This window comes from Colletotrichum costaricense, assembly GCF_030867565.1.
Source record: "Colletotrichum costaricense strain IMI 309622 chromosome Unknown Scaffold_14.1, whole genome shotgun sequence".
Taxonomy (NCBI): domain Eukaryota; kingdom Fungi; phylum Ascomycota; class Sordariomycetes; order Glomerellales; family Glomerellaceae; genus Colletotrichum; species Colletotrichum costaricense.
In genome coordinates this window covers 596,149-614,945 of record NW_026848243.1, presented here as the reverse complement: position 1 = coordinate 614,945, position 18,797 = coordinate 596,149, and the positions used below count along the sequence as shown (strand labels likewise).

Sequence of the window (18,797 nt, the reverse complement as noted above, 5' to 3'; positions counted from 1 at the left end):
GTCCTGGAATTTCTCAAGGATGCGACATACTTTGCTATCTTATGCAGAGCAGTTACTGTAGCAAACGACTCCGATATTCAAGATTACGGGAACAACATCAGCCGAGGCTCTATTGACTTGTGAATATTGAGCATTCTGAGGTAAAAGTCCACGTAGGAAGGGCTGCATCTGAAGGGTCAATGAAGATAGTCACTCCACAATTCCGACCTATCAGAGTATCGAGGATGCAACGCTGCATTGAGTGGATGCGTAAATGTGGCGGGTCACCCCACTATCAACGACAAGAGTCTTGATGAGGTCCAGGAACATCATTTAGTGGCTATCTGTTTCCGATTGATACTTAGGACTGAAGCGAGCTCATTAGATCTTTCTGCCGAAACTTTCCTGATAATACTTAAAGGCTAGGGTCGATGGGTGTTCACGATCGTTGTGGGTAATTCTTCACCTTCCTAATCGACCTTGTTTAGGATGAATACCTAGGCTATTCGGGCCGGTTGAAAGTCTAAGCCATGGCATTTGTATTGAGGTAAGATAGAACATCATTCTGTCAACAGTTTCTTGCATTGTTTAGTTTAGAGCCGAGCTCTCTTGCCTAGGTAAGTAGAAGCACAAGACAAGCTTCCCATTTCGTATAGAAAGACATAACGCCTGATTCTTTCCTCTTTAGATCTCGATGCCATGAAATTCTTGGTATCTTATTCTTCCTCGTCAAGCAACCCAAATACGCCAAACGGGAATCCAGTGCGCGGCGCAAGCCATGCAGTATGTCCCGGGGTGCCTTGAACACTCTTCTTTCATCGATATCGTAAGCCCAGGCGATGCTTCCGCCAAAGTAACACAATAACTTCATACTTGCCGCGATTATCAACACCGCGATTCGACTTATCATTGAAGTTATCCTCGCCGAAACAACAAGAAAAACACTTGTCTTCATTATTGTTCGTTTCCCCCCTCGTCCTTCCCTGAAATGGAAACCTCCACATCTCTTATACTTAGGCGCACCACGTAGACGCCCAGCGACCAAGCTCATTGGGCCCACAGATCCTCTCCATATCATCCTCCCTCAGAGCAAGAAGGACCTCCCAAGGAGCATCGCCCTTGGTAACACCACGACGCTGCATGATATTCATGCTGCCGTCGTTGGCAGACCACGTCTTGCGCACGTAGTCAGCCCTACCCCCCGTGCCCGGGATCCCAAAGTCCACATCCGCGCCCATGTGCGTCCAGACGCTGCAGCCAAGCCCAGCGTGGCCAGGCTGGAGCGCTTTCATGAAGGCCTTGCCTTCCATCGTGGGGTCAGGAAGGGAAGCGGCGAGGGCGATCCTGGCGGGGATGTAGCCCGGCGTGCTCGCCTTGCTGACAGCCTGGCGAACGCGCCAGGAGGCGTCGAGGATAGCGGGCACGGCGTCGCAGGAGAGGATGCCGGAGCTAGAGGTTTGAATTAAGTCCCCTACTGGTATCTGGCCAGTGGTGGTCTGTGTGTATACGTTGCCCCATGCCCCAGGGGAGAAAGGAGGGGATAGACGGGGACGGGCATCTGCGGCGGTGGTGAAGGAGGTGTGGTCCTGCTCCGAGAGGTGGGCGAAGCGGGATCTGGTGACGTGGACCCAGATCATGGCGGAGAGGGTGTCTGCCTTTGAGACAAAGGCTTTCTCACCGTGCTTCCCACGTACATGAGCGAGGGCTTCGCTGTGGATTCCGGAGAGTATCTCATTCGGGATGCTGAAGAGTACACAGACTGCTTTGGGGGCCTTCTCTGAAATGCTGTGGGTGCTGGTGACGGTGTTGCTGGGGCTGAAGTCGTACTCTGGGAACATGGCCTTTGAGATGTTGGTGGAGATATAAGGGGACATGAGCGGACGTTCAATCGCCTCGTCAAGAAAGGCAAGCTCAGGGTATTCATCATGGCCCTGGCCAAAATACTCAAGAAACGCCTTGATGAAACCGCCGTCAAAGATTGCGTGATGAGTAGAAAAGCAGACAAAGAGACCTCCTCCAGAAACCTCTGTAATCTTCAATGTAACAGGAGGGCAGGATTTACCCGGCTTTGGGTGATTAGGAGAGAGGGACAGGATGTCCTTGTCCATGAATGAAGGAGGCATGCCACGCTCCTTGAGACTTTGGTAATCGAGACCTCCAAGGTGCTCAACTGAGCTATATGCAAAGATGTCTGGTCGCTGATCCATGTTGATCTGGGGATATAGCAGATGGTAGGTGAGCTCTAGTTCATTTGGTCGACAACTGTTACTGGCTGGGCCAATCTGGCCTGACAAGAAGGGCCAACGGGCAAGAGCAATCCCGAAGCGAAGCTTGAGATGGGGAATTGTCTCCTCGGTGTACTTCCCATCCTGGTCGAAGACGAAGATCGATCGCACGTAAATTCGCGGGGCGATTTGGTCCAAGGGACCGAGTTCAATGGTATCCAGGACGGTGGTGCTACACATTGTGAATATCGGTGACGAGTATTGAGCAGGGTTGTTGGTATACGTGTAAGTGAGCTGCTTGAGACACAAGGAGCAGGTGTAGACCAAAGCTCACGAGACTCGTGAGAGAAATCTTGAACGTCGCAGAGAATTCAGTGAAACCAACGTGGACGCGAGTAAAGGTGTCTATTGGGAGGAAAAGACGAGTTGTTGCCCTTAAGATATGGTCACCTTTAACTATAATCTGAAGAAGGTGTCTCCGCCTATTGTGCGACTGGGAATGGAGATACCTTTCGCGTTATGCGAAGCCGGGTAAACTTGAAGTGTAAAATAGCGGATATACAAGTCCTGCCCTTTCTCGGAGATAGGTTGCTCCCACAGTGCTCGCAGCTTTCCTAACAGATGCTTTGGCGCCGTTCTTCAAAACCAGAAAGCTATCACTGTGGCGAGGTAACCTGCCTAGCCACTGATCTACATAGGTGAGTTTGACTTCTTGGGGCCCGTGGTTGGGGAAATAATTTGACGAGAGAAATATGAAGTCGGAGCATGAGTTTCAGGAAGTTTAAGGGGACATATCCTCAAAATCAGTCCTGCTAAGGCCTGTAGATGTTTGAACACAGCTGTAACATTTTTTGTATTCTGTTGTTCATTTCGTTGGAAAATCAACTTGGATTGTCTCATTTCGAGAGCTGTAAACACGATAAAAAGCATAGTAGGGAAGATTCAGCTTGAAATAGAGCCAAGATCAACATGAAAGCACTGTGTTGTATTGGACAATGAAAGCTTCAATGTCATTGTGGGTTCAGGCCTTGCTACTCAAAGAGGAGCAATACCAGCCCCTTGTGAATCGTTTGACTGAAAGAGCTCTGAATGCAGATGATGAGTCCTAACAGTTCCGGCGGCAGTTGCGACATTTGTTCTGAAAGAGAGAAATGAAAGAAGAAAATTGAACGCTGATCAGGACGCAGCGTCCGTAACACAAAGACGAGTCTAGTCCGCAGGGCCGTTTGATTCGACCTTCACTATCATCTGGCGAAGGACTGGTCGTTTGATCAAGACTATGCCGGTCTCGAGAGGTATCTTGAGGCATTTGCGAGAGAATGTTTTGGCAGTGTGAGTCACCTCGATCAGAGTCAATTTGCAATATGACTTTTCATCCCAGTGACAGGGGGTGCTCCATCCTTCGTAGTTAATTACCGACGAATGACCTCATGGATGCCGTACTCTGAAGTCTTGTTGCGGGAAGACCGTGGAGGTCAACTGAATTGATCGCAGTTGACGGTTCATGAACTGGCCTCAGCTTACGAGATATTGAGTAGTCTCTGGAGAAAGTAGCCTCGAGTCCAAATACAAACACCCTATTGTTGTCGGGATGGAAATATCTTTGAGAGACGTATTATTCTCTGGCCTGAAAAGTGGAATTGGGAAAAGGCTTAGGAGAGGAAGGATGACAGGATGAAATCACCGAAGCCTTTGATCGGTCCACCTTAAGAAAGGTCTACAGTTTTGCGGTGAATCCTCCCTCAGTAATTCAGTTAGATGAGTCTAGTTGCTGATAATAACGTAAGAAAAGTTTTCGTTATAATTCGAGGTGTACTTGCATCCATTCCCTGGTGTCTTGAACTCTCCCGTAGCTTCATACTTGGTATCTGCTTACTCTTATTACTTGTAGCCTCATATTGTTAAGGCCATCGTTTTCTTTTTTTCTCGCCCTAGTTTTCTCAATAGAAACGGACTTATTAAGCTGGTAGAAACTTGTCTGCCGTAAAGATGGAGTTCGGCCAAGCTCAACAAACGGCCTCCCTGTACTAGTAGGTTACAGCAAGTGAAGTTCTACGATCTTTGCACCACCATCGTGTAACTAGCTTTGCTGGAGCTTTTATTTAAATCATCTAAAATAAGAGAACCACGACCATGAAAAGTTACGATTACCTCAGTGTGTGCATTCAACGAGTAATGATTTTGAGATATGACACATAGAGTAATATGAATGTTGCATTTCTTATGGAAGTCTATCAGAAAACCGGCGTTTGCATTGAACTGTAGTTTTTCTTCAGTCGAGACTTCGGCGGAGCAATAATTTGGCTTTCTCCCCATAGGAAGGCCTTCAAGTTATTGAGGTACACCAGCCCATCATTCCCAGTCCTGCATTGCCAAACTACTGGCATCTGGGATAAGAGCTCCCACAATCAGGCGTGAGAAAACCACGATTGATTCCCGGAGGGCAGTACTCAAACTCCATGCAGTCTCCCGATGACAAAGTGCAATGCTCCCCGTTGAATCTCTGGCCTTCGGGACATTGCGGCAAGGTCTGGCCCACACATTCTTTGGAATCAGCATCCCATGTAGTGTTGGTGGGACAGACGGGTTCCTGCTCAGATTCGCAGATCTTGCCATTGAAGTGAGTACCCGGAGGGCAACTAGGTTCCACGGTGGCCGCACACCGCTCTCCGTCAAACTCTGTTCCAGGCTCACAACTCGGAGTGTCACCGACACAGACAGTTCCGTTGAAATGAGTGCCCAAGTCACATTCTGGTGTCTCATCGGAAATACACTCCTCCCCGCTAAGGATGTATCCAGGAGGACAGGTCTTCTCTTCAGTATCCTGGCACCGGCCGCCACGCCACTGGTGACCGGGTGGGCAGTCCGGCGGGTCGATGCTGATGCAGGTTGTACCTTTCAGGACGAGGCCTTTTGGACAGGCAGGCGGGCCTCTGATGCACTCGCCGCCGACGAGCGTCGTATCCTCGGGGCAAACCGGGCTTTGCCCGGTGACACATGCTCCGTCGCTCAGAGACGATCCCTTGGGACATGTAGGCGGAGTGATTGATACGCAGCGTGAACCGTCGTAGATGGTGTTCTCAGGGCAGCTTGGAGGGGGACCCCCTACTCGGGTGCAGTCAGCACCGTCGAAGTGGCTGCCGTCCTCACATTCTGGTCGGCCACTGATAGCGCAGTCTCGTCCATTAAAGGTGGTTCCAGAAGGGCAAGAGGGTGGCTGAATGCTGATACACTCGTCACCCTGGACGTGAGTTTCCTCGGGGCAGACAGCTTCGCCCTTGTGGACGCAGTTCCCGTTGGCTAGTGTCGTGCCATCAGGGCAGATGGGTGGCTCTACGGAGATACAAGTGGTCCCATCGCGAGCCGAGCCAGGAGGACACCCCGGTGGTGTTATAGAGATGCATCGGGCGCAGTCCAGCTTGAATCCGGGGGGGCATGATGGGGGAAAGACCGTGATAGCCGTGCATCTGTTGCCGACCTGTTTCGTTCCTGGCGGACATCCTTCAGGAGGGACTTTGTATGAACACATGTCTCCGTTCCACCTTAGGGGAGGTGGGCAACACCGTGAAGTGCTTGAAGCCTGGTCGGTAGACAACTCCGTCCCAGGTGAGCAGACAGGTTTGTCTTGGGAGACACATTTCGTGTCTTCTAGGGTATCGCCAGGGGGGCACGACGGCGGTGTCTTCATGATGCAGGTGTTTCTCTTGACGCTGAACCTTGTTCCGGTCGGGCATTCGGGGCCACCATCGGTAACGCAGTTGCCTCCTTTGGGGAAGGTCCCTACTGGACATTGAGGAGGTTGACGATGGCTACAAACATTGTTGATTTCGTCGTATTCGCTGCCGGCGGGACAACTGGGTGGTACGATACTGATGCATACTCCATCGGAAAGATTCGTGCCGTCAGGGCACACTGGTGGGGTGGAACTGACACAACCTTTGCCGTTAAACCGATCCCCATTGCCGCAGATGGGCAACTTGGTCGAGATACAGATTTTATCGGCCAACTCTGTGCCAGAAGGACACTTCGGTGGAATTTCCAAAATACAAGCCTTGTCTTTCAGGGTCGACGGGGAAGGGCAAGATGGTGGGGTGCTCGTGATGCAGACAAGCCCATTAAAGGTCTCATCATCCCGGCAGATGGGGCCAGTGATAGAGATGCAGTGACTACCTCTCAGCTTAGTGCCGTCTGGGCACCTTGGAACGCCAAGGACGCAAGAGTTGCCATCGAATAAGGTTCCTTCCGGGCAACACTTGACGCGGCCGGACTCTGGATCGGTGTGAGGTTTGATTGCGTCCAGAGTCCATTTGTTGCGTACTGCCGACCCAAGTGGTATTTGGTCAGCTACTGCCTGGAGGGCAAAGAGAAAAGAAATGAGGCCCGCTTGAGAGGCCACCATTGTAATAGATTTTGAAAAATGTCAAAACTGGAGCTTGATAGATGCTTTTGGAGAACACAAAAAGAGTGGTGTTGATTGCCTGATACTCTTCTTGTATTACATATCGCGGGATGAGATGATATGGAGAGCCTTAGACAAGACGGGAGATTGAATCTGTTAAGACCGGCGAGCCGCCGACATAGCAATGTTCTCAATTCCATTTACAACAGCGGAGGAGTAGACCGGCGCATTTTTCTTGCAAAGTACACGTCATGATCCGCAATCTTTCTCATGCGGGCCTGCCTATTGTCCGCAAACGTTGTGTGGTTTTCTATCACTCAGAAGGGCTCTCTTGGAAGTGATATTCAAGAGTTGAACCCTTATCGAGATCAACGCCCAGTCAAGATTTCGTTTTTGGAGCTAGAGAGACATAGTGCAAAGGCAAGAAGCAACTCTTCTAAGTCTCCTCTATGCTGAGCTGAACATTGAAGGCCCTTAGAGTTTGAGACCAATAAGCCACAGTCTTACTGCATGGAGGTTGTGGAAGAATTTGCTTTTGTGGAACATTAACAAATGCATTCGGTACCAAACACGACTGGGCTTCAACATCGTTAATCCAATGGGATGACTTACTGATTAGGCCTGGCTGGTTCAATAGTCATGTCGATCTTCAGCGTCGCTTCCGAGAAGCCGATACAAGTCGGAGTTCCTTCCGTCGAATACGATTCGTTGAGATAATGGTAAGAATTGCTATGGGCGTACTGACTTCTCCACTGTGGCAGTGGTCGTGCGGGCAAGACACTTTTATCGGGTAGATCATCTATCTCGATAAGGGATCTACCGAAGCATGGTTCTTCGAGGAGGTCCAACTGTGCCTACGGCCGTATCTGAAGCTCTTGGGACCAAACAATTAATGATGAACTTGGTCTAGTTTGGTTTACCATTTCGCAACGTCTGAGCTCTGACGATGTTCGCAGAGCGTGGCAGACATCCAGCATTCTCATCGGCAGTTGCTTCTGTTGAACGTTGTTCCAAACCATGGATTTGGTTCACAGATCTCGGGAGATGAGCTGATAGAATGTCTTTCAAACGGCCGCGTAGATAGTAGATCGTTTCTGAGAGCGTATGATATCACCGGTTTGGAATGAAGCTGCGGGGTACTTTGAGACAATGTTAAGGAACGGGACGATCCAGTTGCCCGGCTATCGACTTGAACTAACCGCATGCCTCACGAATCACTGCCCGCCTCGGACAGCTCTAAGGTCCCTGACAAGCCATCTGTGAGACAGTGAGGCTGTCTTTCAGCGAATTAGCGTGTACGGTCGGCGGGGAGAGCCGTACCTGCTCAAGAGCTACAGTTTGTAGGAGCTCTTAGTGGAATTCCGGAAACAACAGTATCAAGAATCTCAGTCTTCCAGTGACATCATGGTGAGTGCGTTGAACAATGTCGATGCTCTGGGAACTTCCGGATGTGGATTCAAGTTTCTCGAATAATGGTTCTCTCACGCGTGAAGCTAAAAGCTTACGTCTTACAACTAGGCTTCAGGTGTGCCGGCTGGTCGGATAGTCGGACATTTCAGAGTTTGAGTTATGCTATGATGGTGATCGTAACGCAACGCAAACTATCGTGGCGTTTGCGAATCCGCCTCGATGAAGAGACAGTCATGAATCCAGTGAGACTAATCGTATTGGCTGCCTTCATTGTTCCATTGATGTGGCGGCCTACTAAACGATCAGTCTACTAATCTCAGTATAACCAATCAGAGGTTTGATGCCTCAATTACCACCGACGTTGGTCTAAGAAATTGGTAAGACAAGAAGCCATATTCAATGTAGTGTAATACAAGGTGATGCGTGCATTTTGTCGGCATCTTTGGACAAGAACACGGCACGTGAGAAGCCGATCTATCTCTTCGAAATAGTATTACTGTGTCTGTAGATTGGAGAGGACTTTGTGTTTATCAGGTGAATCACGAGTGTCGCTGTGAATACTTCTGAAATTGTCCTCAAAAGAATAAATTCGACCACTTGTACAACCTCATCGGAGACCTGCTCACACGCACTGAGAATCCGTCTTATTTGCTTTGGTTGAACTTCCTTAGGTCGCCGACTCGACTCTACTCATTCTCGAATACTTCTGTTATATGTTCCACCACTATGCACCTATCTTTGGTCACACTTATTCTTGCTCCAAGCATAATCGGGGTCTTGGCAGCTGAGCAGGCGCCCCTCACCGGCGACAACGGCAGCTGTCTTTCATCCCCAAGCTACAAGTCATGTTGCCCCACACAAACATCTTCTGGGAAAGATGTTATCGGTGGTAGCACCTTCGAATATACCTGTGCATCCTGGCCATCAAACTCTTACAAGACTACGATCATATCTCGTACGCCTGCTCATTGCGCCCAGGCATGCGCCCAGGATCCTCAGTGTGTTGCAGCAGCCTGGATTAAAGGAAAATGTTATATAAGCACGAACGCTGCCTTCAAGCCCGTCACTAACGATAAGACCGACTCCATACTCCTCGTTAAGACAGACGAGGCTTTCGATGGTTCCACATCAGGCGGTACTGGCCACGATAAAGCAGCCGAGTGCGAGAACGAAAAAGACGTGATCCGGAGCCAGATGGCATCTCAGTGCGAAAGCGAGAAGCAAAAGCTTCAGACTGGCTGCAAAGATGATGTCCGGAAGGCGGAGGAGAGTTGCAATCAGGAAAGGACAGCACTTGAGACGAAGGCGGCCACGCTTGCACGGGAGAAAACGCAGTGCGAGGCCGATAAGGCGCGAGAGCTTACCAATGCCAAGGCGCAATGTGATGCCGACAAGTCTCAGAAGCTTACTGATGCTAGAACGCAATGCGATGCAGAAAAGTCTCGAGAGCTCACCGACGCTAGAACGCAGTGTGATGCCTCGAAGTCTGCCATCGAAAAGCAACTACAACAATGCCAAAATCAACAGGGCCAGGGTCAGAGCAACCAGCAAGGGTCTCCTCAGGAAGCTGAGTGCAAGACCACGTCGTGGCAAGCCATGTGTGGCAGTAGGCAATGCGCGGATAGATTCTCCATCGAAGGCGTCGAGTATGAGCGAAGGTGCGGCGTGGCCACAACGAACACGAGGCAGAAGGTAATCTCGACCGCTGTCTACCGTACACCGTGGGACTGTTTGAAGTCTGAGTGCAACGGAGTCTCGAACTGCATGGGTATTGGTTGGACTAATGCGTTCGTAAGTCTCCCGTTCTGGCTTCAGACCCACCCTTGCCAGAGTTCAACTTGGAAGTACACGTTTGCTAACGATTTTGGACGTGACATAGAATCTGTGCCACGTCCACCTGCATGCGAACACTGTAGGAAAGGTCCTCAAGCCTGTTGGTTCACACCATGCTCTATTCAAGGTGGACTGGAAACAGCCATTCTAAGAATAGGTTAATAATTCGAGGAAATTGTGGAGGAGGTCATCCCCTGTGGGCAATAGGTGATGGCAGCATCCAGCTAGAGTAGCAAGAATTTCCAAGGCCATGCAGACTGTTGAAGACAGTGAGCAAAGGTTTCTTTCCATCAACATGATTATTCCTTCCAGTTTGATTAATCAATTGTCTGAGTCTGGGTATGTTATATGCTGAATATGGCCGATCACGCCTCTTATCTTATTGATGTATCTGGCTACCGTCAACATATCAAAGCTGCTTCATTGATGAGGTAAGGTAGGCCACGTAAGCTTAAATAACTGACAACAAAGACTGAACAACGATTGCTAGAGGAAAGGGCTGTCATTACATTGATCTCATTCTGTTCGTGAAGGCGATTCATTCTTCCCTCTCGAGTACATAGCTAAGCACGGCAGTACCGAGTCGGAAGCAAGTTTCTAGAAGTTGTCTACCACAACGCCACGCAAAAATGAATCTTCAAATCCAATTTAGCCATTCCAAACGCTTGAAATCGAGTTTTCGATATCATGTTAAAAAATCACGGTGTTGTAGCATCAGGTTTGGCACCTGGTAGCATCATGCGAAACGTCCAGCCCTGAGCTTCATAGACCTCACGCGTAACCTTGTTAAGCCAAACGGTCGGCACAATAGGAAGCCAAAATTCGCACGTCTCAGTCTTGAGTATCTCCGATCCAGCAGCCCAAGATGCTGAGGCGCCAACTGCATCGCCGGCGGCAAGCTGCGCATGAGCTAAGGACAAATGTATCGTCGCCGCCGTGAAGCCGGCTTCTGCTTTGAGAGCGTGCATACGCTGAATCTCTTGCAGGGCGTACCTCCATCGTGTTACGGCGACGTTCTTATCCAACCTGAAGTGGGCTATCCGAGCTACAGCGAGGACAGCACGCATGTGTAGCTGTTGATCAAAGAGCGTGTCTATACCAATCGGAGTGGCATGTTGTGTCTCGAGCTCTCTGAGTAGTAATTCTGCTGCGTCGAAGTTTCCAAGTCCGATATTGAACTCTGCCGATGAAAGTAATAGACGCGGATAGGCCCTACGTGATAGTTCGGGCTTGTTCGAGCTACTCAGCTCTGGCCGAAGAATCTCGGCCGCTTTGGAGTATTCTTCCATCTCGCAATACATGTCGGCAAGTCTGCTCACCAATAGTCGGCGTGTGTTTCCTCGCAACGGTTTGGTCATGTCAAGGGAGAGAGTCTGTTCGAGGGAAGCCCTGGCGGCGGCGAAATTCCCGATGGATTGGAAGAAACGCGCTGCTGTGCTCTGAAGTCGGAATGTCACCTCGGTATCCAGAGTCGAGAGCGGTAATTCTGCCTTCCATTCGTAGATGAGCAGGGAGACGTCATCGTCAGTGCACTTGATCTTGTTCTCCATCTGAGATATGTGAAGCCGTCCATGGAGTGAGTGGTCCCGTCGAGTAACAGGTCGTGGGCCACGCCATACAAAGTCGCGTATGTGGGCCTCTGACTTTGTGAATTCTCCATCATTGCGGTAAAGAACGCTGCGAAAGAGCACAACTGTAGCGTGGAGATAATAAGGCATAGACTTTCGCAACAATGATCTAGCCCTGTCCACAGCAACATGGCGCATGGCAACTGAATCCCTTTCGCAGAAGAAAAGAATAGCCTCGAGGACTTGTGTTCTAAGTGGTGTTGGGACTTTGTACGCTCTAGTCGTCTTCTCAACGATAGGCCAGGCGGCCAATTTGAGTGGTTCAGACCTGGACGATCAAAAGTTAGTAGGGAAGTCCCCGTATCATCGTCCAGAATTAGGCCATACCAGTCCGTATTGCCCTCATAACATGGTGGACAAACAAAGCAAAGCACCTTCAGAGCGACTGCCCCTAGCTCTTCTACAGTCCTCGGTCGTAAGACTCGGGACAGGAAAACAGAAAATTCGGGGCATAGCGACAAAGCCAGGGTGTCGTTATCCAACCTGCGTTTGATGATATTAGGGCTCTCTATGGCACATGAATACTCAACATCGTCGGAAATGAGTTTGACAAGCTCGTTCGAAAGCCCAAACTTGTGGGCATCGACAGCGTCTATTTCTCCGTCGGCATTCCATCGACGCTGCGGTCTTCGCACACCTTTAAGAAGGACCTCAGGGATTTCGACTGCGCCGAATGCTTGAAGTAAGAGCAACAGCTGATCCGCTGCCGGTATAAGCTCTGCATAGTCGACAAAGAGATTATAATAAGATGATTTCAAAGATGGATCTACGGCCGTGGATAAGTATAAGCCCAGAGAGGGAAGACTGAGGCAGCTCACCACGTAGCTGACTTAGAATGAGACGTTGTACTACGTCCGCGTGATCCGTGACTTGCGGAGCAAGAGATAGTAAATGATTGAAGACTTCCTCATCATCTATGTTCAGGTATCGCTCATAACTTCCCGGCATAAGTCAGTTTTGCAGGTAACTACATGGGTAGTGCACACTCTTGAGTCTTACGTGGAGGGCGGAATGTCTAAAGGAAGCCAGAGAATCGATCCCAGACCACCCAATTTTCGGGCGATTTGAATATACTTTCTTCCAGAATTACGAATATCCGCATAGTTTGTCTGTCCGTGAAATGGCTTGGCGATATGTGGTGGAACTGAGGCTTCAGGATCCAACTTGGATCTCAGGAATATTACTATGCAAGCCAACCGGCGACGCAAGTCGGCATTGACACGATCGTCAGAGGCTACCCAGAAGCCATCGACGTTCTCGCTGAAGACCTCATAAATCTGCTTGACGGGCGCGAGGTCAATGGAATCCACGGACAGGGCCTTGTTCGTCCGCTGGTTGCGTGGCGTGATTTGATACTGCACGTCCCGGGACAGTGCCTTTGACTTTGCCAGGAGTCGGCGGACGTCTTCAAGGTGGCTGTTGAGGGCAGGGATCAACTCTCTAGCTCGTTCTTCGTCATATTGCTTGGATAGAAGCCGAATCGAGCTACAGAGACATATAGAGTTATCCATCGCGCAGCGACTCGGAGCATTTGATGGCGACTTGTGCGAGAGAGGCAATGGCACCCCCCCTTTCATGCAGAATTTGAGCTCCACCCGTGCACCTCGGCTTTGGTCGGATTTGCGGAGAACCGACCCGCACTAGGAGTTATCAATCAACTAACCCTTGACCTCTGTCCACATTTACTGACAGAGACAGTTAGACTGCGATTCATTTAGTTCTTTATCAGCTTATCAGATCATGGCGGATCCCGTGAGTCCGCCGAGCACCGGGAGCATGGCTCGGAGATGCTGCTTCGGAGCACTTGAATGCTGAGAATACTATGGACGAGTGAGGAGGAAACCCGCTTCAAGACTTTTCTAATACTCACTATTAGAACTTCCTAATCATCTACTGAATTTTTTGAATGATCAACGATGTAAGCATCTGGTCGCACGCTCCCCAACTTGTTCCCCGTTGCAGAATCTTCCCACCATTTTGTCCGTGATTGTTCAACATCTGTGAAACTAGCAGGGCCTTAACCATGATCTTTGCCTCGTTCCAAGAGTCAACGAGTTCCTGTTACGAATAATCATACAATAAGAACTTAGAGTGTCTTGCTCAGATTTCTCGTTCGAGACACGAGGAAAAGGTTTCGCAGTTTCGCTAGATAGCATCGTGACTAAGATCGTCTCGCCAAGGTTGCTTAGAACTTAGGAGACTTCAGTGCTGAAGCATCATGAAATCTTGAGACAACATTCTTGCAATACAGTTGAGGTATCAATCTCAACACCCGGCCAAAGTTCAAGTCAGCCAAGAATACTCTTCAATATCCACAGTCCTGAATCCTGAGCTGTGATTCCGCCCTCGAACCTGAACAGATGATCGTTGTCTCACTAATTAGCACACTTTCTCCAAAAAAGTTGAGCAGGCTAACGCCACAAGCTCACCGAGTCCGATGCCGGTAGTCATTCTAACTTCCCTTCGTTGCGTTGTTCTCCACTTCGCCTGCCATCAGGAGGTGTTTGCTCACCGTGAGAAATCTGCAGCATTTCACACCCCTGTCGTCTGGGTTTTCACCGTCGAGGCTTTTCTCACCGTGAGAGAACGCTCGATGTTAACTACCCTGCAGCTTTGGGGTAACCCAGCTTAAAGATGGGATTTTGTCAGCTGTCAGTGTTCAGACTGGGACTTCCCAAGCTGTCTTACATAGAACGGCCAGCTGGCCAGCTCACGTGTCAAAACATTTGTCTCTCAAGCGACCGCGTGGCATACTGTGTGTGGGCCCTCCGAAAATCTCTTTGGTGGATGATCTTATCAATCTTATCAATCTTTCCCCATGTTCATCTTATCAATCAGCGCACATCTCCCGTTTCGTGACTCGATGTGCCTGCGCGTTCGTTCTACCTCGGTCTCACACATCCGTCTCTTTAACCATCCTCACCAACAAGATGGTGCAAGCATTCAAGAGCCCAAAGCAGAAAGCTAACGAGGATACTTTGCATTTCTACGTCGCGTTTCTTTTTGGTCTCGTGTTTTTGACCTTGGTAGCCTATTGGCTGCGCGAAGCTTCCAACAAGAACCCATGTTCTAAATCAGCTCAGGGGCTGAAGGGTCCTGGACGCCGGGCAAGCGTTAACTTCTTCCAGTATGTGGGAACACGCCTTGTCGGCCCAACACTTATATGCTATCATGCTAATGAGGCCCTCAGAAAGTTGGAAAGACGTGTGGATTGGGGATGGTTTGGAAGGCCCTCTTTCGGGTTCATCGCGATGGTTGGAGTCTACATCGTCGTCAACGTCACCTTATGCTCAACCAACATCGTTATGAGGCGCCTTCTTAATCATTGGGCATCTAGATTTGGATGGTAACTCTCTTTCACAATCTACAAGTCTTTTCGCATCGACTAAATGTTCCAGGATGTGTGCCGCAAACATGACGCTGTGTATCTTTTTCGGAATGAAGAATACACCCTTGACTCCAATGGTGGGAGTATCACATGCACAGCTCAACATTCTGCACCGCATCGTGGGATATACTGCCGTTCTGTTGCTAGCTCTGCACGCCATCTTCTACACGATACACTTCCATCGCTATGGCAAGCTGGCTAGCTTGCTGAAACCCGAAGACTTGGCTGGTATCGGCGCCGCGATCGGAATGATCATTCTGTTCCTCGGCATCCTGAGGCACAGGAACTACGAACTTTTCTACATCAGTCACATTGCTGGCTTCGCGGCCGCCGTCATCTTGACGGGGCTGCATCGACCAAACTGGGCAAAAAGAATACCAGCTTTGATGAGCTTTGCGTTCGGACTTTGGCTACTAGATCGTACCATCAGAGCCTCCAGGATGCTTTACAATCTCGTCAACAACTCTGTCGCCTTCTATCCGCTCCCGGATGGAGGCGCACGCCTGCTTCTCAAAAAGCCAGGCCTCCAAGCTGCCTCACCCGGGACTCATATCTTCCTGTGGATCCCGCGGGTCCATATCTATGAGAATCATCCCTTCACAATCGTGAACAATGGACCCTCTGGCTTGGAGATTGTGATGAAATCTCACCAGGGTTTTACCAAAGCTGTCAGCAAATTTGCTACATGCCATCCTCGTTCTACGGCGTGGGCATCGGTCGATGGGCCCTACGGTGTATGTCCCAACATGGACAACTACGACAAATTGATCTTTATCGCTGGTGGGAGTGGAGCGGCTTTCACGTTTGGCCTCATGAATCGGATCCTTAGACAGTCTGAAAGACCTAAGCTTCAGTCCGTCGAGTTTGTGTGGACTGTCAGACGTACAGGTGAGTTGTATTGCATACTCTTCTTTCGGTGCGTTTCCCTAACGCGGCGATAGATCATCTGAAGTGGTTCTCCGAGCATCTCAGTAACCTCATGAAGATGGGACCGGCTGTCAGAGTATCACTCTTTGTCACAAACGAAGAGGCAACATCAAGCTCAATAGCCCCGCCATACGATATCGCTCACGATGTCGAAAGTCAGCTACTTTCTGGAAACAGAACCCCGGGTTATGGAGCCGTATCGAGCTCCGACGATACAAGTAGTCTGCTTGCCCGAACAAACGGCCATGAAGTCGAGCAGGCTTATAACCTCCATTTTAGAAGGATGGATATAGAGTTGGTTATCAGTGATGCCATGCAGTTTGTTGAGAGTCGCCAAAGAGTTTTGATGGCCACTTGCGGCCCAGAATCGCTGATGGAAGCTGTAAGGGATTCGGCGGAAAGTTGGCGGAAGAGGCGAGACCTTCGAATAGACGTACACTCTGAAGACTTTTAGACGGGGAACTAGAGATATCAAGCTAGAGCTCAAATCACGAGCGATAAATTACAAGTTTCTTTTACTTCCATACAAGACGCTATTACTTGCCAAAAAAGTGACATGGCAAATCTCACGAGGGGTAAATGAGGCATCCGTCCCAGGGAACCCAAAGCCCCTGCTGTCAGCCGGCACGATGCCACCCAAGATGCGCCCACTTGTCTAAAAGCCGCCCATGCCCATCATAAATGGGTCGCGTTGGGGCGCTTGCATTAGTGCCCTTCGCTAGGATTTCAAGGTGTGTGGAGCCAAACCGACGCCGAGCCACGGTCTGGGCGGTTTATCTGATGTACGAACAAAGATTGATAAAACTTGATCCTCCTGCGCCTCCTCGGCGGTAAACTTTGGCCCTTTTCATGCTCAAAAATCTCGTCTTTTCCCTATTATCTCCTAAGCCACTTGTAGCTGCGCTCCGCAATGGTCTCTAAGGATCCAATCGAGCGGTCTCTGCCCGTTGCGAATGGCGATGACAACGCCTCCCCAACACGATCCGAGACCGACGAGAAGGGCATCGCAGACGCTACGACTTATCCTTCTGATGATGCTGAATCAATCAGAGACTTCCCATGGACGTGGAAGGCTACCGCTCTCATCTGTGGTGTTGCCCTCTCCTGGGGCTCGTCTTTCTCCGAGAACACCCTTGGCCCTCTCAAGAGCACTTTGATCAAGAATCTGAATATCAACAACTCTCAGGTAAGGTTTGGAAGTGAGATCTTACAGAGAAAGACCTTTACTGACTATTTCTAGTACGGAGCTATTTCCTCGGCCACGTCGCTCGTGAACACCGTTCTTCCGATTCTTGGGGGTTACGGGCTCGACCACTATGGTGTCGAATGGTAAGCTCTTGTCAAAGTTTTCATTCTATTAGAGGAAAACAAACAGCATAAGGCCTCTATTTGCTAACATGATATCAATAGGGGTTCTTTGGCGTGCTCAGTAGCAATTTTCATCGGCGCGGTGATATCAGCGGCTGGCTCCAATCAGGATTCATTTGCTCTAGTAGTCGCTGGCCGAGTAATCATGGGTTTTGGCAGCACTGTTATCGAGACATGCACATCTAAGGTCGGTTTTTCTTGAGTGCTATGACGTTGTCAAACTTCAATCAACAACCTGGCTAACGACGGTTGAAGATCTTGGCCCATTGGTTCCAGCATAAGGGACTCGGTTTGGTGTACGGCTTAGATCTGTCGATCGGTACGTTTCTGCTATTACATGTACACGACAAGATGCTTCAGAGATACAGATACTGATGTTTGGTCTGGATTTAGGAAAACTCATCGTCCTCATTGCGAAAGCCACCGCGGTCCCTATGCGAGATGCTACTTCATTCTGGGGCTGGGCGCTCTGGATCCCCGCCATCGTTTGTTTCGCCAACCTTTTGCAAAACATCTTCTACGTCTGGTGGGTCTGGACACGTCCAGCCTGGACTCGTATGCCCACAGGCCAGGAACGAGCCATGGAGATCACTCGCCGTGAACGTCTGCAGGCTGGTAACACCGAAGTTGCGACTACCAACACCAGCAAGAGTACCCGCACATTGCGAGCTCTTCCTGACTGGAGCTCCCTCCTCCGCGTCCCTCGCTTCTTCTGGCTCGTTGCCTGCACACAAATTCTCCAAGCTGGTGTGGTAGGCGGGTTCAACGGTCTCAATGCCGACATCATTACTGAGACTCGAGGTTCCACCGCTCAGCTTGCTGGATACACATCCGCAGTGCAACAGGTCATCCCTGTCATCTGCGCACCATTGATCGGCTCTTACTTTGACTTCTTCGGTCACCGAATGGTGTTTGTCAGTGTCACATCTGCCATTTGGATTCTGGTTTATTGCCTCATTGGATACACCCAGACGAATGCTCTTGGCTCCATGGTCATCGCATCTGTGGCTTCGACAATGAATGCACTTCCCTTCTTGGCATCGATTCCCCTCATCGTCCCTGACCAGCTCGAACTTGGACTCGTATTCGGAATCTGGAAGGTTTTCAATAATGCTGGAAGCGTCATCGTGGACATGATTGCCGGAAGACTGCAAGACATAACCCCTGGAGGCACATATGAGCGTGTCATCGCCTTCTTTGTGGCTGTCAAGGGTCTGGAGTTTTGTCTCGGCCTGTTCTATGGGATCTTGGACCGAAAGTAAGTTGAGGTTGCTGAAACATGATATGCACTCGTTTGGTTTACTAATATCCATGCCTAGGTATCTTTCGGGAATTCTTAGCATCAATAACAAGAAGCGGATGGGACTTGAGAAAGAGGGCAAGCTTGAGGACTGCGTTGGACGTAAGCCATCTAAGGTATACACGGCAGTAGGCATTAGTCTGGTCTGCTCGCTGATTATCATCGCCTGGGTGCTGTTCATTAAATATTCCATTTGATGTTTTTGCATTGAGATAATGTCAAAATTGACAGAATTTAGCTTTACATATTGCTGGACAAGCTACTGCATCACATTTAGGGCAGCAGAATGAGACACAAGCTCTTTTTCCGCAACAGAGGACGTACTCTAAGGTGCTTACAA

The 18,797-nt window shown here is 49.7% G+C and overlaps 6 protein-coding genes across 6 annotated transcripts; 3 read left to right on the top strand and 3 right to left on the bottom strand.

Moving 5' to 3' along the window:
• Positions 1-992: 992 nt before the first annotated feature.
• Positions 993-2,444, bottom strand: CCOS01_12096 (uncharacterized protein; the record flags this gene model as incomplete). Its single annotated transcript, XM_060460246.1, has 1 exon — positions 993-2,444. The coding sequence occupies one exon, from the start codon at positions 2,442-2,444 to the stop codon at positions 993-995; it is 1,452 nt and encodes a 483-aa protein (XP_060309189.1).
• Positions 2,445-4,581: 2,137 nt separating this feature from the next.
• Positions 4,582-6,603, bottom strand: CCOS01_12095 (uncharacterized protein; the record flags this gene model as incomplete). The annotated part of the gene is made up of 1 exon (XM_060460245.1): positions 4,582-6,603. The coding sequence occupies one exon, from the start codon at positions 6,601-6,603 to the stop codon at positions 4,582-4,584; it is 2,022 nt and encodes a 673-aa protein (XP_060309188.1).
• Positions 6,604-8,739: 2,136 nt separating this feature from the next.
• Positions 8,740-9,997, top strand: CCOS01_12094 (uncharacterized protein; the record flags this gene model as incomplete). The annotated part of the gene is made up of 2 exons (XM_060460244.1): positions 8,740-9,804; positions 9,893-9,997. The coding sequence occupies 2 exons, from the start codon at positions 8,740-8,742 to the stop codon at positions 9,995-9,997; spliced, it is 1,170 nt and encodes a 389-aa protein (XP_060309187.1).
• Positions 9,998-10,544: 547 nt separating this feature from the next.
• CCOS01_12093 (uncharacterized protein) lies at positions 10,545-12,985 on the bottom strand (the record flags this gene model as incomplete). The annotated part of the gene is made up of 4 exons (XM_060460243.1): positions 10,545-11,742; positions 11,802-12,240; positions 12,293-12,411; positions 12,474-12,985. The coding sequence occupies 4 exons, from the start codon at positions 12,983-12,985 to the stop codon at positions 10,545-10,547; spliced, it is 2,268 nt and encodes a 755-aa protein (XP_060309186.1).
• Positions 12,986-14,912: 1,927 nt separating this feature from the next.
• On the top strand, positions 14,913-16,243 carry CCOS01_12092 (uncharacterized protein; the record flags this gene model as incomplete). The annotated part of the gene is made up of 2 exons (XM_060460242.1): positions 14,913-15,750; positions 15,804-16,243. 2 exons carry the CDS (start codon positions 14,913-14,915, stop codon positions 16,241-16,243), a joined length of 1,278 nt encoding a protein of 425 aa, XP_060309185.1.
• Positions 16,244-16,699: 456 nt separating this feature from the next.
• Positions 16,700-18,654, top strand: CCOS01_12091 (uncharacterized protein; the record flags this gene model as incomplete). Its single annotated transcript, XM_060460241.1, has 6 exons — positions 16,700-16,975; positions 17,030-17,118; positions 17,200-17,344; positions 17,413-17,476; positions 17,551-18,415; positions 18,477-18,654. 6 exons carry the CDS (start codon positions 16,700-16,702, stop codon positions 18,652-18,654), a joined length of 1,617 nt encoding a protein of 538 aa, XP_060309184.1.
• Positions 18,655-18,797: the final 143 nt, after the last annotated feature.